This window comes from Corvus cornix, chromosome 20 (assembly GCF_000738735.6).
Source record: "Corvus cornix cornix isolate S_Up_H32 chromosome 20, ASM73873v5, whole genome shotgun sequence".
In the NCBI taxonomy this organism is placed as follows: Eukaryota; Metazoa; Chordata; class Aves; order Passeriformes; family Corvidae; genus Corvus; species Corvus cornix.
The window spans coordinates 11,273,580-11,301,215 of NC_046349.1; the positions used below are offsets into that span (position 1 = coordinate 11,273,580).

General features: G+C 40.2%; 2 protein-coding genes and 1 long non-coding RNA gene across 4 annotated transcripts in view; 1 reads left to right on the plus strand and 2 right to left on the minus strand.

The window, feature by feature from the left end:
• Positions 1–58: 58 nt before the first annotated feature.
• On the minus strand, positions 59–8,481 carry NELFCD (negative elongation factor complex member C/D). 2 transcript variants are annotated; one of them, XM_010396822.4, is made up of 15 exons: positions 8,374–8,481; positions 7,830–7,945; positions 7,556–7,665; positions 6,608–6,717; positions 6,187–6,294; positions 5,510–5,662; positions 4,646–4,776; positions 4,067–4,232; positions 3,419–3,553; positions 2,902–3,041; positions 2,596–2,710; positions 2,187–2,282; positions 1,857–1,997; positions 1,405–1,534; positions 59–1,001 (listed from the first exon to the last, which is right to left on the minus strand). In XM_010396822.4, the coding sequence occupies exons 1-15, from the start codon at positions 8,437–8,439 to the stop codon at positions 967–969; spliced, it is 1,752 nt and encodes a 583-aa protein (XP_010395124.1). In that variant the 5' UTR covers positions 8,440–8,481; the 3' UTR covers positions 59–966. The 2 variants fall into 2 exon arrangements, with proteins under 2 accessions (XP_010395124.1, XP_039419192.1); XM_039563258.1 differs by lacking the exon at positions 59–1,001 and having other exon boundaries at positions 1,022–1,534.
• A 32-nt stretch (positions 8,482–8,513) lies between these two features.
• On the plus strand, positions 8,514–11,345 carry LOC109144300. The gene is made up of 2 exons (XR_002044969.3): positions 8,514–8,559; positions 10,201–11,345. It is a non-coding gene; the product is annotated as an uncharacterized LOC109144300 (long non-coding RNA).
• A 3,789-nt stretch (positions 11,346–15,134) lies between these two features.
• The window catches only part of GNAS (GNAS complex locus), a 132,313-nt gene continuing 119,811 nt past the window's right edge, over positions 15,135–27,636 (minus strand). Inside the window, 7 exon segments of the mRNA XM_039563263.1 lie at positions 15,135–18,994; positions 19,870–19,937; positions 20,460–20,590; positions 21,593–21,713; positions 23,359–23,417; positions 23,843–23,916; positions 24,263–24,317. Coding sequence (XP_039419197.1) covers positions 18,848–18,994; positions 19,870–19,937; positions 20,460–20,590; positions 21,593–21,713; positions 23,359–23,417; positions 23,843–23,916; positions 24,263–24,317 — 655 coding nt within the window. The 3' untranslated portion in view covers positions 15,135–18,847.

The window sequence follows — 27,636 nt, forward strand, 5'->3', positions numbered from 1 at the left end:
AGGAATTCAGTCCCATGAACAGAGAGAATGAGTCCTCTTAATGAAACTGAAAGACATCGCTGGAAAAGAACAAACACCTTTATTTAAAGGTAATTTATATTGTTGGGTGTATCTCTCACTGTTTGGCATCAGCCAGGACAGAGTAGAGATAAGTATAAAAACAAAGCCACAACAAACAGTAATGAAATTTCAGCACACATTCATATTTTGGGACAGTAATGACACGGTAATGAAACTTACCAGTAACATCTGATGCATCTATTTAGCAAAAAATAGATTCTGAAAGGTAACACACTCCCATAGAATTCATCTGTTAATGCAAAACTAACCTTGACTGTTACAACTCCTCTTGTGTTACACAAAACAGGTTTTTTGTTTTCATGTAGGATATTCATAATTCTAATATAATGCCAAGGGGAGAAACAGGCATTAGGGCTTTGCTGCAGCACAGAGCCAATCCCACAAATTCCTGTTTTTTACAACTTGCAACATCAAAGCCTAGAGCATTCAAGACCTATTCAGAGAACTATCTGCAAAGTGTTTTTAGTAGGAATTGCCTTCCCCATTCTTCAGATTTTGTTTATTACACAAAGAATCAGTGACAAATTCTGCAAGTAACCAAAATAATGTTCTTTCAAATACATCTGTTTCTTGATATCCATCCTCTTCAGAACATTGATTTATATGGATTTGTGTAACAACAGAAAAGCCTTTGGTATCCTTCCATTTTCCAAATGACAGGAACAGTTCTCTGATATGAAACACAAGCACTCCTCTGATAAGAACTTCAAGGTCACTACGCAAGTCAAGCAAATGCCCTTCAACCTTTTCCTCCATGTTTTAGGTTTGTTGGTTGTGTTGGGTTTTTTTTGCTGCTGCGTTGCCGAGTTTTAGAACCTCACTGGTGGAGAGCATGGCAAAGCAGTGATCGTGAGCTCTGTCTGCATTCTTGATGTTTTCCACTACTTAGTTCATCATAATAAAGTTAGATTTGCAATGAGCTTAAAAGGAGAGAAAAAAAAGAGACAGTTCAGTACGTTACTATGAATCTCTGATTTATATAATTGCATATGGATTTCTGCATTATGTAAATAATTAGGATTTTAGGGCCTGGACAGATATTTTTGGTTTAGGATGGAATATAATATTATGACAGATGACTTTCCTTCCTCTCCTTTCCCTGCTGCCGTGCTAGTTCCCAAAAAGCAGTATTTATCTTCACTTTCTTCACTACTGCCCACAGATTCTTGATTACAGGAAAATTGCTAAACACAGGCCCCTAAAAGGGAAGTTGTCTGTGAAAATAGCTGGTTACTATTTTTCGCAATCTTCCTCCTAAACATTATTTGCAAGCTGTAAGAGACACAAATGCAAGCAGGTATGCAAGGAATAAATGTGACTTACCTATGAACTCAGTGACAGGGTCATGTTCACCTTCTGTTTTTATAGTGCCTGCAATACTTTCATTCTCCAAGATTGGAAGAAAAAGCTGCACAAAGTCTGAGGTATATGGAGGAGCAATCACATCGAGCACCTGAAACAGCAGACAAAAACTGATGATTCTTCCACTTACAGGGGTAGGAGGGACAAGATTTAATTCACATACCAGTTTTGGAAGCATACAAGTAGCTGTACGGAGAACAAAAGGTCCTAAGTGCAAGTAATTAATTATGTATTCTTGTGGTACTCTGTTGAGCACCTTATTACTTCCAGAAGTCAGGATCAGTAGGACCAAATCACATCCTGGTGAACACTGAGACATCGCTTAGAATCTGACCTGAACTTGAAGTATTTCTGAATAGCCAAAACACATGCAGCTCATTTTAAACTTATCTGCAGTAGTTTTTGCTGCTGACCTCTGTCACAAAGTATCTGATGAGTGAGATGTCCGTGTCCAGCTTCTCCAGGCATTTGCGGATGTAGCTGACAACAGGCAGCACGTACCCTCGGCTCAGCAAGTGAACCATCCTGTCCAGGAGAGTCTTCTTCAACTCCAGCTGGTGGTGCAGGGAGGGAAGAGCCAACACATTAGAACTTCCAAAGTGTGCAAGGTTAATTTATTCAACATCTGCCATGCTACATTTTAACCATTTCTAGATTAGAGCTCTTGGGAGAGCAAAAGCTGTTGAACTGGGTAAGAGTGACTGATGTGAAGTAGCAAAAACACAGAATCCTCTGAGAATCACCTGCTCCATCACATCCAGCTGCGAATGTTCTGTTTCAAAGAGCTTGACAAGAAGTTGTAGAACTTGGGGATGAAGAAGCTGATGGCATGTACTAATCTGCAAACAAAACAGCAAAGTGACATCCTCAGAACCACAATTTAAAACACAATGCACCAGACGAATTTACACTGATGTCCAGTCCCAGATAGAAATTAATTTAGAAAAGCATTCCATCATTTCTTTCTATGATGCCCAAGTTTTCCTGGCATAAATAAATGCTGAGCTGACAAAACCAAATAATTAACGCTGAATAGATTCATCTCTGCATATTTACTGCCTTACTGCAAATGACTGGCACTCAGTGCACTGGGTGTTACACAAGAATCAGAACTGTTCTTGCTCTCCAGCCAAGTTTTCTAGACACTCTTACCTCATCCAGCAGCGCCAGGTGAACTGGGGTGTGATCGGTCTGCAGCTGGAAGTACCGTGGTTCTGACACCGTCCAATCCACCCACTTCAGGACACCCATAGCCACCACCGGGAACCTACAGAGAGAGAGAGATCACTTTAGCACAGCAGCAGGAAAAATAAACGCAAGTTTTATTAAGAACCCAAAGTAATCTGCCATCTTTCTGCACTGGCACAGAAAAATATGTTCTGCAACCCAAGAAGGACAAGCTGTGTGTGAAAGATGGGATTTATGTCCTCATGAGAGATTCCCAGCCTCTCTGCTCACCTGATGCACTGATAGAGAGTGCTCAGTTCTGCAACCAGCTCTGATGCTCCTTTGTTCTCATTGCAACACAGATTGTGAACGGTTTCAATGGCTTTTGAGGTCGACTTGAGTTCATCCTTGTTGATGCTGACTCTCTTGTTCTGCAAAATTATTGCAATGTTTGAATGCAAAAGTTGCAGATGCTTTTGGTTATTTAAGGAAAGGAGTTGTAACCTGCAATAAGCCTAGGATTGCATCCGGTGTCTCAAAATTTAGACTCGCACGCAAGTTTAAGAGAATTAATTATGAGTATAAGGATGTTTGCTTTATTTATTTCTCAGTGTACTCAGACCTTCGTTTGATCAGGATCGACACTTTTTAATCACCTCCTTTGCAGGCAGGAACATGTCATATTAAAATAAGTAAATCAAGCTGAATACATTATTTTAAACCGAGCAACTTCACAACCATGTATTTTCTTCAGCACGGGCAGGCTGCTGTAGGTAAAAATAATATTATTCATAGAAGGGAACATTACCTTTTTCCACATCTCTACAACACTAGCTGCATATGCCAGTATGTGGATATATTTATGTTTGTGATCCTGGTTGATCTTAGCACCTGGTTTAAACAAGGACTGCATGAAGAGGTCCAGAAATGCAGGCACTCGAATCTGTGAAGAGAATGAACAGTTTATCAGAGCCTGAGAATTATGAGAGGTGACTAAGAATGGAGTTTTTGCATCTGATATACCTTGCATACAGCCAGATAACACATTTTCCTTTAAGAGTACATTGAACAGTTTTCTGAAGAGATGCAGACTTTTGACAGGAAAAAAAAAAGGAAAAAAAGGCATCAGTTACAGACTATATTGCTAGAGTATCAAAATCTTGCCTTTTGTTACCAAAACCCGTGTTAGTAAAGTTCATTTAATTTAGTTACATGTAAAAAGACAACTCGGAATGATTAAAAACTCCAACAAAAGTACCAATAACCTAATGCAAACCAGAATGCAAGTAGTAGTTTCACATTTAGACATTACCTACAATTACCTACACCCCCCACAGAGGGGTGAGTGCTAATTTAACTTTTGTGTCCATACAACACTTAGCACAAGGCATCCCACTTCCAAGTGCTATTGTACCAGAAATAAAGTTTCAGAGGTTACAAACAGGTAACTACTGACCAGTTCTACTGGAGGTGGGTCCATGCTTGTAAACATTTTGAAGAGGACAGTGATATCTGCTGGATTCAGAGCTCCTTTGGACAGCATTGCCCCAAGAGCCTGACAAGCTCGGGGGTAGGAGGCTGCAGTACCCAGTGCTAAGGTGATCTGACTGGCATCATGGCCTCTGCAGGAAGAGAAACACACACACTGACTTATTCTCTTAATTCAGATATTTTAGATGAAGTCTCACTGAGTCAACAGGGCATATTCTATGGGATGTAATGCCTTAGGGTAATTCCAGAAAATAGGCTTGTGTTTGCCTTGTTTATTTCCAAAATGTTCATAGAACAATAAAAATAGATATTTCTTAATAGACAGAAACTTAAAAGTCTTTGCTTTTCCAGTTTCAGGTCTGCCTGGTACAGAACACCGAATTTTTCTGCTGTTCCACAAATTCAAGCCCTGCTACCAGCCCTGTACTGTTTCAGCTAAAAATTCTCCTTTTGCTGGTTAAAGGTAATCAAGAATGAGCAAAAGCCAGCAGAGTTTACAGATCCTGGTGAGTTACATTTCCCTGATCCCACAGCCGCCGCTCACTTCTCATGGGCGTATCGCTGAACCTCCTGAGCGATCCGTCGGACAGCGGAGCCCCCCTGCTCCTCCTGGGCCAGGATGGACATCATGGATTGAGCAAAGAGGTACGTGTGTTCTCCATGGCACACCATCTTCTGTGAAAGCACAGCACAAACCTCACCAGTCAGTCAGCAACAAACATCCCAGTGTGTTTCTGTGATTACATTGCCGTGAGAGTAAAGGGGAAGAAAAAAAACCAAACAGCAAAATTGCAAAGGAAAAAAACCCCGAAGTGTATGCAACTAAACAACAGAGCCAAAAACCCAACAGCCAAGAGGAAAGTACAGAACAGATTGAAACCATGCAAAAAGAAATGGCTGAATTGAGAACTTCACTTCTTAAATGCCAAAATTGAGAGGAAAATGTATTCTACTTATGCTCAGTACTTTCTCTGCAGTATTTAAACACTTAGAGAAGTTCAAAGCCCTCTGAAAATCATTGTGCTATTTCACAACACAGAACATATGCTGGGTTGATTCAGATGGCAACTTTCACACGGATGTGGATCAGAAAAGAATGATTTTCATTTGTCAAGGGACTGACGAGACTAATCTTTAGATCTTGCAGTAAATGTGACGGACAACATTTCTACCTACACCTTTTTACAATAATGTAAGAAGTGTCACATAAGCAACCCAAGGAATTTTTGGTCACAGAATGACCAAAAAGCATAAATTTCTAGGTTTTAACTCAATACGTTCTCTTCATAGGCTTTTGTAGAACATCAAGATTGGCTACAATCCCACAGTGGTCTGTATCTCCTAACCAGAGAGCAGAACACTTCTTTTTCCACATAAAACGGGAAAAAACCCAAAACCCCAAACTTACAGCAAACTCAGGGAGGTTTTTCTCAAGGTTTTCTTCTCCTCCATCTAAAATTGTTGCCAGAGACGTACGCAGGACTCTGGAAAATACTTCTAGTTGCTGACATGCTGTTGAAACACTGGTTATTTCCCCCTGATACCCAGCATCAGATATAAGCTATAAAAATAAAAACATCACAGAAATCGTGTGTTATTTACAGCTGTATTTCTCATATCCTAACAAATCTAGAAGAACACAGAATCTACGTTGCACCTCTGCATACACTGACTGGAATTCATATTGTGGTCTTCAGAAAAGGAAACCAATAAAGATGTAGCAAAAATAAAGCATAATGATATAAAATATAGCAGAGCACAACAAAATATAATGTTCTCTTCTTTTCACAGAAACATAAAAAACTGACTGAAACGTTCCACTGCAGCAGAAATCCAGAATTTTCGAACAGATAGTAAAGGAAAACAAACAAACAAAAAGAAACAAAAACTGAAAAAACAGTACTTCAGACTGGGAAATTACACTTACTGCAACCTGTAGCACAAGTCCTCCCACCAAGGCATACTTTTACTAATTAGTATTAGCACAAATACATAAAAAATACAAGCAAGACCACAGCTAATATTTAGTGCCAGAACAATTAGCCCTCTATGGATATTCTTATTTATTACACTTAAGTATAGTACCTTCACAGTAAAATTAAGCATTAAACAATCAGGATGGGCTTCTGCCAATTTGTAAAAAAGATCTCTCCACGTGGTATGTGCTATCATTTGCTCAAGCCAGGCTGGAGTCTGAAACGATCAGAGCAACAGAGAGAAATTTAAGAATATTTAGCTGTCAGGATCATAAAAAGCAAGGCTTTTACCTCTCACAAGTCCAGCAAGTTGTTCTACAGAGCTTTATTACAAAGGAGGATGCATTCCAAATTTCCAAGTTCTCTAAACCTCTGAGGACTCCAGTGAGATAGAGCAGGTTTTCTGAAACCAGCTGTTCCTTTGAGCTTTAAGGATTCAATTTCCCTTCCCCCACCATCCACCACTCCATCAGATGAAGGCATCTAGGAAGCATCCACTGTAGAGACAGCAACAGAGATTCCATGCACACCTCTCCTTCCTCTGTAAAGATGGAATCTGCTTTCCGAGGGTCAAAGTGCTTGATAAGTAAGCTCTTTAAGTGGTTCTCTACAGTCTCCTGGACTTGCATTGGCTCAACACCTGCACAGAAGGAATAAAACACTTGGCAGATGCAATGCAGTCCAATGGAACGCAGCAGCAGTACCTCACATTTTCCAATGAGAACAGAAACTACAAAATTTATCAACACAGAGAAGATGAGAGGAGAGCCATCAGTTCTACTACAGAGCCACGCTGATACAGGTTTACAGATTCTCCACATTTTTTTCCCCAATGCTAAACTGCTTAGGATCTCAGGCAGGTCACACTAGTCCCTTTCTCTTGCTCTCCTCATCAGACACACAAAAAGCAATGCCAGTCATCCCCAGGACTGTTACTGGTGTGACACCAAAATGCAGGGGTATCTTAACCAAAAAAGGGATACCAGGGCTGGGGCACAAACCCACATTACTACACACTAAAGTTCATCCTTTTAATATACTGATTATCAGTACCTTTGATAGTATTCTACAAAATAACATACAAATAGCCATGAGCAGTTCTACATTTCTGAATTCATAATATAATAATTCTGGTAATGTAATGATTATATAATTCTATTACAAAGTATCAAACACTGTTTATACTGTCTATATAACAGCACCCTTGCCCTTTGAATGAAATTTAAAAGAAACTATAATTTATGCAGTTGTTTAAACTATAAAACCTTTTATAATGCAGTTTGCTGGCATTTCATCAACATATTGCTTCATTATTCTCCAAGTGCAATAAAGCTATTATTACAAGAGATTTAGCCACACACAGGATGACAACTTTACAGCAATCCACTTCCTGTGTATGATCAAATTTGCCACAAATTCATTTATTTCTGATGGAAGAAAGACTATAGACCCAAATTACACTGTATCACATATCATACCTGTCTGAATGAGCCACTCTGCCAGCAAATTGACAGTCTGTGCCACTGCAGTGTAGTTTTCAGAGAGGAGCTGGATAACATTCTCTGGAGATCCTCCTGCTTGGAAATACCTGATGAAAGGATCACAAAAGAACACACTGAGTCATATTAAAACTAAAAAACAATCGAACTCTAAATTTAAAGGGAAAACAACAGCACTATTTATATATTTTCACACATTTCCATACAAAGTGACACCTCTAACACACCGTAACACACATCAGGTTACACTCACCTCTTTAATGTGTTGAATATAGACGGCTCCATTATATAGTCAGGGGTTGAAAATTTCTTCAGGCACTCCTGCTGGACTTCAGCATCATCTTCTCCCTCCCCATCCTCATCATCTTGCTGTTCACAAGCACAGTCAGGTCAGCCTCCCCTGTCCCGTTTTCCCCCACACTCCCACATTCAGGCTTTTTGCCCACAGCATCACACACACCTCGGCTCAGCACCGCAGGCGACCTGCACCGCTGACAAACAGCGATTATAACGGAGAAGGCACAAAAACCAGCACCGCCTTCCCCCTGTTTAACCCCGGAGCCCCGGGCCCGGCGCACCCTGGCCTCCTCCCCTCACACCCGGCCCTTCTCGCCTCAGCCCGGAGCCCCGCGGCGGAGCGGGAAGGCCCGGGGACGCTCCGGGAACCACCCGGGGGTCGCTCCGGGTCCCTCTCGGGGAATACTCCAGGATTCTCCCGGAGGATGCTCCAGACTCAGGGAAACGCTCGGGGTCTGTGCCCAGGGGTCGCCCCTCGCCCCGCTCCCCCCGGCTCTCACCGCGCCCCCGTCCGCCTCGCTGCTCCACTCGGCCGCGCTGCCCTCGAAGTAATCGGCGTCCTCCATGGCTCCCCCGGCCCGGCCCTCCCCGCCGAGCAGCCGGAACGGGCGGGGCGCCGCGGAATGGCGGCGGCGGAGGCGGGGCCGGGCGGCCCCGGGATGGCGGCGGCTGAGGGGCGCCTCAGGGTAGGGTGGATATTCCGGGCAGGCTCTGAGGGGAACCGGGCAGGGGGTTACAGTAGCTCACGGGGGAAAGGAACCAGTGGAAATTTAAAATCAAATTGCCGTGCAAAGCCTCCCAGCGTAGCAGCAATCGGACGGGAATTGCTAGGGAAGAGGGGAAGAAAAGGGATGTGGGCATCTCTGGGCAGAGGAAAGGTGCTGTGAGAGCCACATTCCCTGTTCTGAGGCTGTTCTGTAACCAGGCAGGGCAGGCTGTGAGACAGGATTTGTTCCCCATCCACAGAGCTGGATCCCAGAGCGCTGGCTGTGCTCACCCTGCGACCCTTCCTGGGGAAGCTGAGGGGAGACAGCGGGTCAAGAGGGTCCCCAAAGAAGGGAGGGACAGGGAATTAGAGACAGATGGACAGGGGGCAAGTCTACAATGAAAAACTGATCACATAATCAGGCCTCAGGCAAGTAAAGAGGCATTAGTGAGACCATGTGAGAAACAGAGTCCCTTTGTCTCTTCAGATCCACGCAGTTGTATAAGAGTTCAGCTGTGAGAAAGGGGAGGGTGAGGGTGTGTTCTGGGATTTGGAGGCCAGCCAGGAGTTTTGCTGATTAATTATTTAAAAGGTCCTTTATTCTTATTCAGTTTCTAACTGAAAAATAGTAAAAAGAAATTACATTGTCTTCCATGCATTGCTGGATAAGAAAGGCCAAAAAAAAAAAAACCCTCTTCAGAAATAAGTTGAATAAGCTGTAGGATTTCCAACAGACAAAATTCTTGTTCAAATGTGGTCGCTGTGCTAATCAAAGGATTTGTTGCGCTTTGAAGTTCAATACCGAAGATGTAGCCCAGTACCTGAACTGCAGCACAGCGCGAATTGTGCTGTCGTGTGCTGCCCTACAGTGGTGAAGCAGCCCTTCCTGAAACACTGCTCCAACATTGCAGAGAGCCCGGGATAATGCTCTTTCTGCTCTGCCAGCAGAAAGGAAAAGAGACGTTTTCGGAATAATCGACACGGATTGACACTGAGGCACAGGGGACGCGTTTTCCACTGCAGGCAGGGGAACAGTGAGGGACATCCCACTGCCTGTGGAACCACCGGTCATTTTTTATGAAGGACAAACAGGGACTGAAGTGACAGGCTGAGGCTGGGAGCCGATGGAAATATCCTTGAGAAAAAGTTTTTGGCTCATCTCCATTTGGTTAGCAGGCAATTTCCATCCCACAGACGTGAGAAATAATAGTGAACTTGGAACAGACAGTGTGATTACCCAGTCAGAACTTCCTAAGAAAGTACCAGACCTGAATTTAATCCATCCCAAACCAAGAAAGAAAAAGTATTTTCTGAGAGTCTCATAAGAAACATCTCTACACCTCCTGTGCTTCATCATTTTTTTTTTGGCTTGCAATGAAGTTATAAGATGTGTAATTAGGTGTAAGACAAGTTCTCTGGAGGTGACTTAAGAGTAACCATTATAGTACCTTAACAGAAGATTAAAAAAAATTTAAAATTAGAGAAAAAGTGAGTCCAGGACTTAACATTCCAATGAAACTGAATGGGAAAACCACATGAGACTTCATGAGGCTTAGGAAGAGATCCTGGTTCTTTACAGAAAGTTCAACTAAATACACTTTCTATGACAATTTTTATTTAGGTAGGAGAGGCTTCCTTCCCATGACCAAAATTTGCTGTGCATCTCCTGGGCAGGACATTTGGATCTGCAGCCTGGAGAATTTCATTGTGCTGGAGCTTACGGCCTGAAACAGTCTTAGCCTCAGTAAAGCACTTCCAGAGCAGGTAAAAGTTTTGTCTGGTGACAAGAGTTGAACTTGTGGGACTTCAGGTGGTAATTACACTACAAAACTTCCTGCTTAATTGAGTAGAAAATGGGAACAGTCCCCAGAACCAACTGCCATTAAGAGACATAGTGGTATTAGACATCAGTGATACAATTTCAGTGCCTGAATCTTAAAACTAGAAGGGTTTTTGTATTTATATATGTATATCTCTTTATTTTGATTGCAGTAACAGAAAAGGATTTTTTTTTTTTTTAATATATAAAGAATGAACAATACTCAAAGCATTTACTTTCAACTTCCCTTGAGGAGAAAACTAGGGATCTGTAACAGCCAGACATTTGCTGAATAGCCCTTTGCAGAATTGCAATATCCAAGCTTGCCTCACTTCAGGTCAATAAACAAGAGGTAAAAACAGATTAAACCAAACAGTTTCAAGATATCACTTAAAATGTGATGAAATATTTAATGTACCAGAAATTGATTTTGCAAACTAAACCTTTACAACTTTGAATGGAAACAATGCTGGTTGTCTCTTGGGTTTAACTGCATTCCCCCATACGGATTTGTGTTTTACAAAGTTTCAGGAAAATGTTAATGAATAAAAGCACTTAGATTTACCTGAATGTCCCTGAAAGGTTTTATTATGCAGCAAATTAATTCAACAAATTTTTAGCCGAATGCATATTTGACTACATTTTATGTGTAAAATATTCTTGAGTGACAATTTCTATCTAATGAGATTTTGATGAGGCAGAGAGCAAATTTTGAGATAAATTTTGAGACAGAGAAAATCTGGAACCCAGTAAATATCCAGTGAAGGTCAGCCTTGGTGTCTCTGCTGCATGATTTGAGAAGCAGTAAAGGCATTTTGGAAAGTGAATGTGTGTGAAGAGCCAGATGTACAGGAACATGGAAAACTACATCAGTGTTTCTTTTTGTACCTTTTTTTTTTTTAACAGAAGAATAAACAAAGTACCAAATGCTCAAGTTTCAATTCCAACTATCAAAATTTGTTCCTTGATTTTTGAGCAAATTATTTAAAAACTGTACTTGAGGATTTGCTACCTAAAGGGCTGAATGTAATATAGCTGACGAAATCATCCAGCTTCATTTGGTTGCTTCCTAAAATAAAAGAAAAATCCCAAACAGAAGAGCCAACTTCCAACAAAACTGTTTGCCTTTTATTCATATGTTTTTTAAAAATATCCACCCTGGCATTCTCTGTCATTCCCTCTGCTCCTTGCCCTCTACAAATTCTTTTAGCATAAATTTGTATTTTGTAATCGTTAGCCCTTTACAAAGCAGCCAATACATTCAACTAGAGATAAGGTAATAACTTTCCAATGGAGTAGGAAATTACAGCAGCATCGTTAGGCTAATGAGTTTTGGCTAAAGAGTTCTTCCTTCTCAAGCAGAGCCTCAAGATGAAGCATTTTTGTTTGTACCTCGAGTACTGGTAACAGTTATTCCAGACATTGAACACACGACACTTCACCAGGTAACCAAGAATATTCTGAGACAAAACAAGGTGGTTTTGAGGTTGCTGACATGATGTTACTCTAGTGTCTTTCAAATGTTAACTTAAAAGTTGGAACTGTATTTTATACACTGAGGATTGCTTAAAACACTGAGCCTCCCAATACCCCAAGCACTTCTCAAGATGAGCCTATGGTGGAAACATTTTCTTGCTTCAAAGCAAGTTCCAGTTGATTTGCACACTGATCGTTAAACTCACCCTTCACTGAACTATCCCAGCTCTAAAGGTTGCACAAAGTGTCTTTTTTTTTGCAGTTCCTTCACCGGAGATATCCCAGCTTTTCGGGATAGATTGCATTGTCTGACCTTGAAAATTTGTATGAGGATCCCAGACTGGGTCACTCACCTGGGGAATGAAGAATTTCCCCCTAAATCTCTTTTTCAGTGTCCAAGGTGATGGATTTTAAACTTTATCTGAGGTTGTCTCATACCTTTCCTTCGTAACTGCTCTATTCTCTTATCAACTACATCGTTACAAGAGTAAGGGGGGTGAGGACAGGAGAAAGCAGCTGAACCCAGAGGCAGCAGGGTTTGGGCCATGCTGCAGACAGAGCAATTGGCTGTTAAGTTTCCCAGTTTTAAATCACAGGTTCACAAGAGCTGTTGCTCGTGGCTGCTCTGGGCTCCCAGACTGCCTTACACAGGTGAACCTCTGTAGCCCAGCAGAGCTTTGTCCTGTGAGAAACAGAACTCAAGGTTAGCACCAAAACTGTCAGAATCTGTTGCTTCATTTTGGATGTTGTGCCTTCAAACAGTAAGAGAACAGAGATTAAAATTACTGAGATACTAATCACCCATCACACCCCCCTCAGGACACATCTCCATGGCTCTACCTCAGCACCAGTCTGAAACACCTTCCATTAAAACTTTGAGCTCTTCCACAATATTTGGTTCTAACATCCAGCCCCTAATTTGTCCTTTTGTGGAAGCTCTTCTGATCCTGCCAACAGCAAACTGATAATGTTGCAAAAAAGAACTGGAACGTGCCCCTTGATGTGGCAATTCCTGACCCCTACACAGCTGCTCCTTGCTCTGCCTGATCTCTGCTGGCACTCTGGCATTTTAGTTGCAAGAATGATACAGTTCCAAAGTCACATCAAATACCAGAAAACTACAGATAGAAACACTGTACTTCACTATTAATAATTCACATAAAATTCACAGCCTAAAAACAATAGTTTGCATAACAGAACAACAGAACTGAGAGAATTCCCAACATTACTGCCTCTGTCCTTAGGCTTGTCTTTCTCCAAACTTGAGTAGTAGTATATTAAAAAATAAATTAGCCAACTCATTCAAAAAAATGACTGGGTAAATTAAAGTGAAGAGATAAATTCACATTTAAATTTTGAATTTGCTTACGTTTGTCTACTGGTACCCCAGCCTTAGAAAGCATGTTACACAAAAATCTCTAATGTCAGCATCTTCTCCCTCAAAAACTTATCCTTCTCCCTATTGGGGACAATGTTTAAAGGTTTTATTTTGTCCTGTCATTAAATAATTTTGAGGCAGACTTCCTAATTGAAAAAAAAATAGGAAAATCTGCAAGTTTTGTTTTCTGGTGGATTTGTAATTATCTATTACATATTTGGTCAGTTATCCACATTACAGAGGTATTAATGCTGTTGTTACCCTGGGGAATTCCCTGTGTCTTCTACAAAACCAGGCTAAGTTTATAGGACGCAGAACTCAGAAAAAACCCTCCACCTTATTATTTTTATGTTTGATCCAGTGAGAGATCTTATTTGCCTCCCCACCTCCTCCCATGTTGCCTTTCCAGGTCAGATTTGTGCTTTATATTGCACCCATTTTGCTCAGCTCAGTACACTGAAAGTAACCTGGGTAAAAAGCAGTTTGAGCTTTTAATAAGATGAGAATCAGGGTTCAAAACAATTAATTATGAAGCCGGTACTTCTGGCTCCAATTTTAGCAGTCTGAGCACTACAGTAACACTAAAGCAGTTTCACCTCCCCACAACTGACACACATCCACTCACGGGACTGAAGCCAACCAGGTATGACCAGAATTAAAATAGGCTCACTCTTGGAATTTGTCATCAGTCACCAGAGGGATTTTTCAGTGTCAAGCTTTCATCAGCAGAGCTTCAGAAATCCCCTTTGTAGCTTATTTTATTTACAAAGATGCTTCAAAGTTTATCATAGAACAGGAAGATTTTTTCCCAAGGGATGAATTTTCAGAGATAGCAAGCTGAGGAAGAAGGGCACCGTTTGGTTTTGGACTGCAAACAGATGTTTGCTTATAAATATTTTTACTGTTACACAAACTCAACATGTATTTTAGAGATGAGGACCTGCTCCTGTGAAAGATTTCCACTGATAGCAATCTATGGCCCTGATCCTGCTTATTAAAGTTAGTAGGAATTTTATTATCTACTTCCATGGAAGAGGTCTTGCAAGTGCCAGCATTGTTAGGAATACACACAGCGCATTAGGTACAGCTGGGGAAAGAACAGAACTTACTCTCTTCCACAATGAGTTACATAATTTTTTAACTTAGAACAACTTTATCACTCTTAAGACATTTGTATAGCACCAATCACCAAGAGCATTGTCACTAAGGCACTGGACTGGTACTCAGCTGTCACAGGCTCTGCCTCCAGATCTAGAGTCAATCTCCTGTGTTTATGTCTTTTGTTTTCACTGGCACATGATTTTTGACATTGGAAAATAAGGTAAATAATACAAAACATCCTCCATCATTTACAGGAACAACACACCACGACGAATTACAAGGTGCTCAAGCTCTGAAGCCATGAACGTTAACATTTCTGTGCATAGATTTCTTGGCAGAAGGAAATTATCCTGCAGGTATCAATACCGTGCAGCACAGTGGAGCAGTGATAGCTTCCCTTCCTCTGGAGTTAGGACATACCCTCAGTTAAATCCTGCCCTTGATGCCACAAATCAAAATAGTTTAGATAAATGAAGAAAAGCCCTCAGGACTCCTGCCTATGACAGCTAATCCAGGATGCCTTCCTAGGCTTTTGCATCAAAATCTGCTCCTATCAACTTGCAGAGCTCCAGTTTCAGCCTCTGAGAGCAGTGTTTGATGCTTTCAGAGGCAGCTGAATCCTTTCTTAGTCTGTAGTGGATTTATCTCTCCACATTATTAAAAAAGAAAAAAATCTTTAGGAGTTATCCCTATTCTGCTGCACCACACTGAATGTGTGCTCTGATGCACGAATTACTAAAAGTTCTTGGGGTGAAATAAGTTACTGCAAATGCACAGTAGCTGATTTTGAAACCACAACATCTCTACAATTTATTATTATTTTTACAAAATACCCAAAGTGATCAGACCATATTGTAGGTTACTGGCTTGCCGAAGGTTGTTTTAAAATCAAAACCATTTCTGAGTTACAGAAGTGCCAAAAACAATCTTGAACCAGGTTTGTTTGTTGTTTTTTGTTGTTTTCTTTTTAAACCAACCCCCATCCAACAAAACAGTTGTATAACTTAAAACAGAAACAAGAGTTTGTGTTGGAAACTGTTTAAAAACCAACCCACCAAATCATGCTTGAGCAGAAGCCTTGTATGGCAAAGATTCAGCTTAGGGCAGTTGAGTGCCAAGGTAAGACCCTCCATAGGTTTACAATGGAAATACTGACACAACCTCAACTACAGTGATGCAAATGTGCCCTAAAAACACTGTATTTGCTTTTATTAATAAAAGTGGTAGTGTTTACATTTGCAGGTATCTTACACTTCAGCATCACGATGAATACTGAGTAGAATGAGTTAAGTTTTGGCTGTAAGGTCAGAAGTTTCCAAACAGATGAATGAGACAGAAGTGACAGTCCTCAATCATGAAAACAAGAAGTTCAAATAAATAAATAAAACAAAACTAAGAAATATGGGTAAGCATTAGGTTGGAATGGTTCAATTAACTGCAAATTATGGCCACTAAATTAGAGACACAAGAAAACACAGTTACTTATTAAATAGCAAGCATTAAAGCTTTATGGTTTTGTATTTAAAAAAAAAAAAAAGAAAAAGAAAGCTGTTAAAAATAAGACTTGCATTTACCAGGCCACCAAACTGCATGGACTAATAAAGAGACTAACAAAGGCAATACTGAGACATTAAGACACACACACGCTCCGTACTTGTGCAACTCAACCATATTCAAAACAATTGCCTTTTTCCTCACATAAGAAAAAAAAAAGCATCCCCTAAACATATCTGTTCATATAAAGCTTTAGGTTTCTTAAACTTTTGCTGTCTTATATAGCTCATTGTTATTATGTGTCCTCCTCATCAGAGGAAGAAGCTTATTTTATTATTTTTTTTAATGGAGGTGCTTTGTTTCTCTCAGACAAGAGATTACATTCCTCACACCACTACAGGTTTTCTCCATTTATAAATTTGGTGTTTACACCAACTCCTCCTAGGCTTAAAAAGATAAGGGTTGGCACTAAAATAAAGATTTTGGCTCCTGTAACTAAAATTAAGGCTCACAATGAATTTCCTTTCCACTACGTGTGTCCCATTTTTACCTAGTGGAAATGCCAGCCCTTCACCTACAGGCACTGGATACATTCTGAATTGCAGGGGCCTGTTTTCAGTCATGTTTTCTCCTACAGCTCTACAAAGTTCAGGTGGCAACTGTCTAAACCTGTGAACAGGAAAGATCATTCTTGAAAGGCGAGTAACAACTGCAGCTAATTTTTTTAGACTATTCAGTGTCTTCTGGAAGTAATTCTGAATTGAGATGGGACAGTAACTCCCTCATATCCCAGCTCTTCAGTGAAAATGGACTATGTGATTCATTTTAAGACTTTAGCCACACAAAAGCAAATGAAAAGTCACAATTCTGAACAGTTGCAGTTCTTAGTATTGAAAAGGCATCCGATACCTGAAGCAAATCTAGCTGCACAGACATCACTGACCACACCCTCACTTGAATTTAAACTGGATCTCTTTCCAAAAAAAGAAAGCCAACACGGTCTCTTGAGTGGAGGGAAGCTAGTGTGAAAGGCAAAGAGGCAAGAATTTTGGTGTTCGTTTTTGTTTCTTTTCCTTTTAAAGTCATTGCAGTAAGATCCAGATCAGTTTAGGGGTGTAAATGAAGGGGGAACAGGGGTGTTTGAGTAATATAGGCTAACACTGTTCTAGATGTGTTATTACACCTGTAATTTCTGACTCTGTACAAATTGTACACGTAGGTTTAGACACATGAAAAAGTAACACACTCACAGAGACATAAAACACCTAGGTATAAAATATAAAGCAGTGTAGTAGTTACTAAAATTACATGCTCTCTTATTGCTACAGTGATTTTTGCTCTTTTTTCTTTTTACTGTACCACATGTTGTTCTAAGCATATAATTTGCATAAATTATTCAAGTTTAAGAAAAAATCCACACATCTTCACTTTTAAGCTACTTATATAGTTAATATAAAACAAAAAAGGTTCTAAAGTATCTCTTTATTAAAAGAGAAATAAAAATGTCATTTGAAACTGGAATTCAGTGGCCAAATCCAAGGGCAGTGCACACCTTGTCATTCCGGTAGTCGTTGCCCACGCAGCGCAAGCCGAGGTTGGTGGGTATTTGGCCCAGTCTAGAGATGGTCACCAGACCTGCATGATGCCCTACGTGTCTGTTATTGTTCTGGTTTTTGTCTTTAGCAAAAAAGGACTATGAATGACCAAAGACTAACATTTATAATTTGTAGCAAAATTTGGTTTTATGTAGAAACAAGCCATGTTTTGCATTTGGATAGAGATTTAAATGAATTAAAGCTAAAAATTAAAAAGCACGATGCTGCAACATCTGGTCACTTGTTGAAGACCTCACTTTTAAAGTGGTTAAGTTTGCACAATTTGTACTTTTTTCTTTTTTTTTTCTTTTTTTTTTTCCTTTTTTTTTTTACTAAACAGTATTTTTCCTTCTTTTATAAACCAGAAAAACTAAACTACAGATAAATTTTCCCTACCTTGAGCTAATGCTGCAGATAGGGTTGACAAAGCTGTACAGCGCAATCAAACATACTTACATCTTAGCTCATTGTACAGGTACAGCCATAATCAAGGCACAAAGATCTTCTACAAGTTATTTTCAATAAAGTTGTACAAAATAATACATTTTACAGTCTGTACAAGAATAATAATCCAGCAGTAAAATAAAAAATGAGGGAAGGGAAGAAGAAAAAGAAGGGAAAGACTGTGAGGACTACAGTCCAGATAATGATTTTTAGAGCAGACAGGATCATCAGTGGACAAACTGAAAACAGTGTGTGGTTAACTCTTTCTGCAATCACAGGCCATACGCAGTTCAACTCATAAATGTCCACGGTTGTCTTTAGACCACCAAGACTGGTTTTAAAAATACCCTTCTGAAAGGTAGCAGTTGGTTTTTGCACTGTCTAGGTCTGTTGGAGAATTGTCAGTATTTCCGCCCAAAGCCACATTACAGTCAGAGAACCAAACTCAAGGGTCTGTCTTCAAACTTGGTCTGTGACTTGGCACCTTCGTTACTCGGATGCAGTGAGTGATACAAAGTGGAGATCACGGGTTATAGGATTATGCCCGCAGCAGTGCTAAATTACCTAAAGTTTTCTCTCCCCCAATTTTTGTTTCACATTTTAATTTTTTCATCCCCAATTCTTTCAGGTGTTCCACATTCAGGGCTTTTAATTAATTAGGTTTTATTTCTTTTTTTTGTTTTGTTTTGGTTTTTTTTTCCCTCTCTTTTTTGTTAATAACAGTGTTAGGGAATCCTCATGGAAATGGCCTTTTAAGTGTTAGGGGCCATCTCAATCTGTCCGAGGGGTACAGAAGCAAGCTTAGAAGTGCTGCTATTGTCCAGCAAGGAGAAAAAGTTGAGGGGTGCAAATCAATGGGAGATTCAAACAGTTCTCTTCCACCCTATGTGGGCAAGGGTGTTTTTTTTCTTTTTTTTAATAAGGAATAAGGAGTCCAAAACACAGAAAAAAGTGCTCTCCATCACAACAACTCGTATTGGCGAAGGTGCATGCGCTGAATAATGTCCCGACAGTCATTGAAAACCCTCCGGATGTTCTCTGTGTCCACAGCACACGTGAAGTGAGGGTAGCAGTAGTGCCTTCCATCTCCACTTGCTGTGCTGATTCTCTGTGCAAAGCAAGAGAGAGACACTGGGTTAAAATAAAACCCACTGGGGAAACCCCACCCTGTCCCCAAAATTGGGCTGAATGAAGGTGAGATGTGAATGTGTGAGTTGTGTCTTCAGAAAGTGGAACTGAGTGGCAAAATACCCACAAGTTTTCGCTCTCTCACCTGGAACGTGAAGTTTAAAATGATCAGAATTACACGGTGAGATGGTCACTGAGAACTGGGGAATTTCAGAGAGGAATGAGAACTCAGGGAAATGCCATTATTTATATGCAGCTTTGGTGGATTTAGCAACACAACTCCTAGTCCATTTCGCCATGAAAAAAGTAGGATTTTGTCTCCCTGTACAAAGCTTTTATCCCCTTTTATCACACTTACAGAAAGCCTCCCTCAACTTTTAATTTTGCTCCATTTTAAAATGAGTCCACAATTTGATTGCCAGCCTCACCATTACAAGTTACAATATTTAAAAAAACCCCAAACTATGTCCATTATAGCTTCAGCTGACCAGTAATGGGAAAGAGAACATTAATATGTGACAGATGAGGCATCTTTTGATTAGTCTCTATCTTTAAAAATAATGCATGGAATAAAAATCTGGTCCTATTAATAACAGCAGAACTTCACTCATCATTCTATTTGGGGTTTCTTAATTCTCACCAATTCTTTTGCTATTTAATTATGTACAAACAAATATCCAAACAGCAGCTAAGAAACAGCAGTAAAGGTCATAAATATAACAGTGGTTGATGCAATGTGGATGTTAGATATAAACAACACAAGAAGTGACAGCACTTGGCAATAGCAGAAGGTGAGCAAGAGCTTGGGTTTGAGAAGAATCATGTAAGAAATAGCCAAAGAAAGGAAATACTTACAAGAAACTCGTCTCTAATAAAATACTTGGCCCTTGTAACTCTGGGATCCTCACCAGGCTCTGGTGTTGCTGATTAATAATAAAATAAGTATCTTATTAAAACAGATGTTTTCTGGTAATAGCACCTAAAAATCTCAACTTGTCCTGTTTTCTGCTCACATATGACAGAAATACACTTAGCAAAACTGACTGTGAGACAAGACAAATCATAACATTATTTAAACCAGCAAGATTTCAGGAGAACAAGGGAATATTATAATGGTCACAGTACCTGGCATTTGGCAGGTAAGAGAAATGACCACAGGCAGGATTAGGGGGAGTCCCGAGGACACACTTGTGACAAAGTGTCAGACTGTGGTATACACCAAAGTAAAAGGATTTTGTCATGATGAAATTATTAATATATTAAATGTTTTAAGAGGCAGGAATCTCTCATTATTAATACCTAAAATTCAACATTACAATTTGGCTGAAAGACAGTGATGATTACATCTACTTAAGAGTTTTCAAGTCTTAGCTGAAGCTACCAAAACCATCACCAATGTGATTAACAAGGAAGTGATAAACTGCAAATAAAACTAGAAATCTTACCATCATCTGGTGTAGTGTAGCGAGCAAATTCTGGAAAGTAGTCTTCAATTTTAGATTTCCCTGCCAAAACTTTCTCTGCTAGCAAATCTTGTTTATTCAGGAAAAGGATTACTGAAATGGTCCGTAGCCACCTGTGAAAATGGAAACCAAACACTGTGAGAAGGCACAGCCCAGATCACATAGAAACTTAAAATAAGTCACCCAAAGTGTGTGGAGACAAGATCATATGACACTGAAATGATTTGGAAAGATTCCTTTTATACCTGAATCCCAAGGGTGTAATTCCAGGTGTGCACACCTTGAGGTTGTTCGGGTGGTCCCCACTTTGTGCTGTTAATCCAAACCCATCCCAGGGGAACATTTCCACCTCCCAAAGCACTGCTCCATGACTGCTTTAATTACTTCAGCCTCAATATGGCAACCACCAATCAGTAGCTGTGCAGAGCTCTTTTCAATGAGCTGAGTGTAATAAACATTAAAGGTGGGAGGCTGTGACCAAAGAATCAGCCCAGACTGTGCGGGGAGATGTGAGTAACAGAGCCCCCAGTGCTGTTAACCCTGGGGGGCAGCCAAGCACCACATAGCTCCTCACTCACCTTCCTCCTCAGGGGATGGAGGAGGAGGAAAGGAAGAATGAAAGCAAAAAAATCTGGGGGTCAAGATAAAATAGAAATAATGATTGTTTAATTAGTGAAGGGTAAGTGGAAGCGAGGAGAAGACAAAACCAGTGATGTAAAGGAAATCACTCACCACCTCCTGTGGGCAGACCAATACCCAGCAAGCTGGGTAGCCTCCCGAAATCCCCTCTTTTCCCTCTTACTGTAGAGCATGATGTTATGTGGCATGGAACACACCTCTGGTCAGTTTGGGTCTGCTCACCTGTGTCCCCTCCCAACATCCCCATGGATTCACTGCAGGGGCAGAGTAAGGATCAGAGAGGGCCTTGATGCTCTGCACACACTGCTCAGCAGCATTAGTGTGCCATCAGCATTGTTTTGGGCAAAACCTAAACCACAGCACTGTATGAGCTGTTATGGAGAAAATGAACTTTGTCCCAGCCAGGCCCATCCACGAGTGGTGACTGCAGTATGAGACGGGATCAGTAATCTCAGTGATAAGAGCCATTCACAGACCTGTTGTTCCAGATACTCTTGAAGAGGTTTAGTGCTTCCTGCAGCCGATTGGTCTGATTGTCCTCTCGTATCACCATGTTGTAGCTACTGCTCGCCACCACAAATATGATAGCAGTCACATCTAAACCAAGAAATACCCTTTAGTTAATGCCAGACTTCGGAAGAAACATCCAGGAATCATGAAATTCAATAGGAAGCTGCCAGACTCTCAGCTCCGTGCAGAGAACAGGCTGGGATGATGCTGCTGACAGCGTTTTAAATACCAGGAATCAAAAAAGAAAGTGAAGAAACCACGAAAGAGAGGCAAGGCAGGCCCCAGAACAGAAGCTGACAGAATGACAGAAAGTATAGGAAAGAAAGGAACTGAAGCAAGAGAGAGAAACTGAAGAAAGCCAAGAGGAGAATTTAAAGGAGATTTAAAACATGTAAAGAAAATTGGAAACAACTGTGAATTATCAGGAAAGGACAGGGAGGCCCTTGGGGAGAAACCTCAGGACAAACAGCACTTTTTATCTGCATGAAGAGTAATAATGACAACAGCAGACTGCAGTGAATTCATGGTTAATTGCTCTGGTCCCCCTGTAGTGTGTTTTACTGCTTAGAGCCCCATCTCTTCCCCGGGAGGCATTCCCAGGATCACAGGATCCGGATCCCTCTGTCTCTGTGGAGCTGTGCTGCTCCAGTCCCTCACACTGACATCCAGGCTCATCTACCTCAGGCACCAGCAGCAGAAGAGATGAGTCAGACCATGAGGTAACAGGAAGAGGAAGGAGCAGAGGTAAAACCCAAACAAATCTGTTATTAATAGCACAGGAGAAAATATTGCACAGTCCTTCCCCACACACACACACTGTCCAGCTGATTCTGTGACAGGAACTGTAGCAATGTGCCATGAATTCCAAGTTGCTTTCTGCTTTATTTATTCTCTAGGATCTCATTGTAACTCTTCTACAAAAAGGTGGATTTTTGTGTAACTTCATCAATATTTCGTCCAAACAACAAGGAAGAGAAAATATTTTCACCAAGTGTAGGTTTAAAAACAGCTACCTGGAGAAAGGTGTCACATCTAAACAGAGATACAGAGTAAAACAAAGAGCTGCAGTGAGGGTACCTGTTACATTTCAGGACAGACACAAAATTGCCTAATTTCAGTCATGTGGGAATTAAACCTGACCTAAACTCATGGGGACACTGGTGTTAAGAGACTCCAGCTCTCACCAGATGTGACACCACGTCTAACCAGACAGATGATCCCTACAACTTCATTGTGCACTACTGGGTCAGTGCTGATTCAGAAAGAAGCACCACGACAGAGCAAAGTGGATGCAATTATACACAAAACCATGATATTCTGATTTTAGGCATATAGTAATTATCCTGTATTTTGCATAAGCACATACATATGTAAACCTGCATGTGGAAGACAGAACATGGCTTGGAATTTACACTCTCATGGATGGCAAATAATGCACAAAGCCACCTCCAAAATTAGCTAATTAAATGAAGAGAGGGAAGCCAAAAAAAAAATGGCCAAGCTGAAGTTATCAAACTCAAATTTTTCTCCACCTACATTCTCCCTGAAGATGTTCTATGTAGTTACAGGAGTTTACATGTCAAGAAAAACTCCATTCTATACGACTGTTAGGTAACTCCTTATTGAGCTATGTGGAAAGATGATGGGTTTCACACAGTTGAGAAAATGAAGATTAGGCACTACAATTTTGCAGAGAACTATTTTATGAAGCCAACAGAAATTCTAATCCTACCATTAAAACACTGGATCCATTTTCGGCGTTCATCTCGTTGCCCTCCGACATCAAACATACTGAGAAAAAACCATAAATCCAGTCAGTCAGAATCATTCTGTGTTGAGTTTTTTGTGTCTGCATACTTACAGAAAAGGTAAAAAATTTTAGGACTTCTGTGTCATAGAAGCTAAAAGGAATCTTGGATTATATGAACCTGAACAGGTAAACAATCCATGAACATATGCATGCAGAGAAAATAGATTTAAAACATTTTGTTCTTCATGATTTAAAATAAAGCAGAAATTGCACACCAATTTTCATTTCTTCAAGCCAGACTACTAAATTAAAATTAATAAAACACTTGCTTTCTATTAAACACCGATACTTGAGAAATACAGTAGTCTCAATAACTATGGTAGGCTCTCCTCCCAGCTTACCCATGTATTTGTCTGTGTTGTATTAAAAAAAGTAAAAACATAAAAAAGAAAAAAATTATACTTACTGAAAATTTACTTTATCCACCTGAAACTTGGTTTCAAAAATTCCTGATGTCAAAACTCTGCATCTGAGAAGATCCTAAAGCATAAAGAAAAATTCATGGATTCAACACAGATATTTGGTGAGTTTTCATATATTCAGCAATGGAAATAAACCCCTTTTATTCCATGCTGTACTGCGACACCAGGGAACAGCACTGGAGTGTTCAGTGTCACAGAAGCACAATGGAAATCTCGTGACTGATGTAACCTTGTAAGTCATTTATGTGTATAAACAAATGCAAAGGACAAAGCCATTTTTACTGGAGTACTAAATATGTACAGTGCATGGCAATACCTGAATGGCAATTAGAAAAAGAATGAATTATCCCCAAAGATGAAGGAGGCAGGTCACTCGTGTAATTTCCTAACAAAGCTCCACATACCTGGTCAGATGGGGTGTATTCGTTCTGTTTGACTATGTCAATCTTGTCGAGAAAACTGGGGAGCGGAAAGAAAAAAGAGAAACTTGTCAGTCTCAAATCAGACGAACTTTCTAATGCTTTAGTAACTGACGGTTCCCAGGTAAGTTTTGGTGTATTTTAATGCTCTCAGGCTCACAAAATGATGAAAAATCGCACACTGAAATGGCTCAATTTGGGTCCTTGCCCGCAGGACGAGCGTTCCCAGCAGCAGCCGGCAGAGGGCTGAGCCCAGTTTAATTAATCCACCTGGGAATCTCATCCCAGCCCCTCCCGCCGACTCCCGCCGCCACAAACACAACAGGAGTTTAATTTAGGTCATTTATTCATACGAATCCTACGATATAACCTGCTACTATTAACGGTAAAGCAATGACTCAAGCAAATTACCCACATGTACTTTCCCTGAAAGTAAAATGAGTAATTTTAAACAACATATCAACTCTATAGTTCTTTAAATAAATGAAAGCCCTTAACCAATTTCAGTCCAAGTTCAGTTAAGTGACAGGGGACACTGATTTTTCAGTGTTTCAATTTACTTTCTGGAGCAGCAGCAGTAGTTGGGTAAATGGGTAATAAGAGATGTATTTCATTAAAATTGATTAGGTATTACCTACAGATGATACTCTGGAGTATTTAAATTTTTTTTACCAATTAACTATAACCTCATAATTATCTTTCACTTCAACTCAAAGAGCAAAAATCTCAAGGAATTAGTTAATTCTGTTTTATTGTGGTGGCAAAGCAGCAGCTCAGGATGCAGATTTTATGGTGTTTGCCCCCAGTCCCACTGCCCAACACCACGCCCTTGGCCAGGTGCCCCCTGCTCAGCCCCTTCCACTTGAGCAGTGCCTTTACCCCTAACATTAATGATTAATCAGCCCTTAAACCAATAGGCTTCGAGCTCCCTTTGAAATTCCTCTGCATGAATTGTTTTCTCTCTGAAGCAGAAATCACAAAGAAAAGGCCAGTTTTCCCTGCCTCCTTCAACGTGCATTAACAACAGTCACAGCTTAAAGAGGGGAAAAGAGAGCCCTGTCCCAGATTCACGAATAAAAAACCCACCCCCAAGAAAAATCACCGCAGGACTCAGCCCCAGTTTCAGCCCCAGCTGACTTCCTAAAACACCTAATGAGGAGCAGGGAATGGGGAAAAATAATCGTAGATTTTGACAAAGGCTTCAGTGCAATGCCCTTTTCACCAGGAACTAGATGATCTTGTTTCAGAGACACATGAAAATTAATTTTTGTTTAGATTGAATTACAGAATTTTAAACACATTAAAATGTATCTTAAGTTAAACACACTACAAAAACACGTGAGACAAAGTACAAAGATCAATTTCCATCATGGAACGTGACATGGCCACAGACACACAAGGAAAAAGTGGTGACAAACTGTGCTCTGCAATTTGTAAGCTGGATTTTTTTTCCTCCTATCTTCCAGGCTGTTAAGTCATTTTTTCTTCTTTTTTTTTTTTAATCCAAAGAGAAGAAATAAAACTCTCTGTTCAGTACACAGAGGATGTTAAATATGTATAACACCCGTGAGTTCCAAGCAGCGTGATTGTTTCCACCCCATCCTCTCCCCTCAGAGCACGGTTTCAGAATCACGTAGCAATTTCACAAGTTGGAGGATGCTTGAAAAATGTTCCGAACAGAACATGTTCATCAAGATACAAAGGTGATTACTGCAATCACCCAGCCTTTCTGTATGAATTTATCCAAGCAGAACATTTTATGCTGGGTTCCACAAGAGGGGGGTTTTTGGTTTTGTTTTGGGTTTGGGGCTTTTTTGTTTTATTTTTAAACCCTCTGCTAATCAGCTTAATGGATTTTGAAAACTGAAAATTAGAAAATAACAACAAGATATTGCTATAACCTGGAACTGAAAGTACAAACCTCTTACTGTTGTTTATGCAGACTATTTTTAGGTCTATGATTTCCTTGAAAAACATCAGCCACATAGGAGCAGCAGTACTGTACTTGAGATGAATTCCAACAGCAATGCTCATGCCAGGTAAAACAAGTTCAAATGGAATAAACATTTCTTCCTCCCCCCAAAACAAGCTCCAACTTTCAGCAACATCTGATACTCCTAACAATGCTCGTTGGAGAAGGAAGTCTTTCAGTGTGTGACAGTCACCAGAAAACCCCTCCTGCTTCCAGGGGCATTTTAGGGAAAACACAGCACAGTGATACATTAGATGAAGATTTCCCCCTGTGCCTTTCATAGAAGTCTGTTCCAGCAGCTTTAGAAAGGGCTGAAGGCATTAAAAACCAGTTTGATTTTTTGCTCAAATGTAAAGAAAGGGGATTTTTCTTTCAGTTGGTCAATGCAAAAATAAATTTAAGGAGAAAAAGGGAGCAGAAATTTGATCCACTCTGATATATCTAAAATGAGGAGCAACAGCAGGAGCATGAGAGTTCAGAAAAGATCAATACACTGTGTGCAGAGACTTTTCAATGTTAGTCAAGACCAAACAATTTATCCAGTAAATTTAACTAATAATCCAGTCAGATGAGAACAAAGCCTAATTCAAAATAAACACAAATTCACCATCATTAATTTCTATTTTTAATTCTTGCTGTGCTCTACCCAAAACACAAGTGAGGCCACTTGAGTACTACTTTGTGTGCTGAATTCACTGCTGTGAGAGATTGTTCTAAGCCTACTGGAGACGTGCCCACCATCTACTGTGTCAGCAGTGAACTTACAGGGAGAAGCAGAAGTGACCTTGGTGAAATAATTCCCATAAAACTGTCAAACCACAAAACCAAATTTTATACTGCGAGCAAGCCTTGAACGAAGTTACAAAGTCAGTTTTTTTCTTCTGTAAAATCTTCCCAGAGATTATATGGAAAAGCCATTTTCCAGAAAGCAAATAATTCATTCAGCATTGCTGCCAGTTCTCACTTTGGGCCACATTCTGGACATGACTAAGTAACAGGATCAGCTCCTGCTCTACAAAATTCTGTCACGTAGTAAGAGGCTCTTTGCCTGTGTTATAAAACATTGATACTGCTCTGACACACGCTAACAAAAAAAACCTCAAAAGACTTCAGGTTATTTGTAGTCAGCAACACTGAGAGGAAGCATCTCTAGGACAGCACCAGTTATGTCTCTGAGATATTAAAATGAAAGGTATTAGCAAAAAATTAAAACAATCTGAAATAAAACAAAAATGCTGCATCTTTGTGTCCCTTTTTTTTAGCTTAGGGAAGGAAAACCACATGTGAAGCGTTCCAAGCAGTTCTTTGTGACAAATAAGGTGTCTTTAATTTTAAAGGGGCACTCAGGAGGCAGATTCACAGAGAGGTACACAGAGGCTTTCCTTAG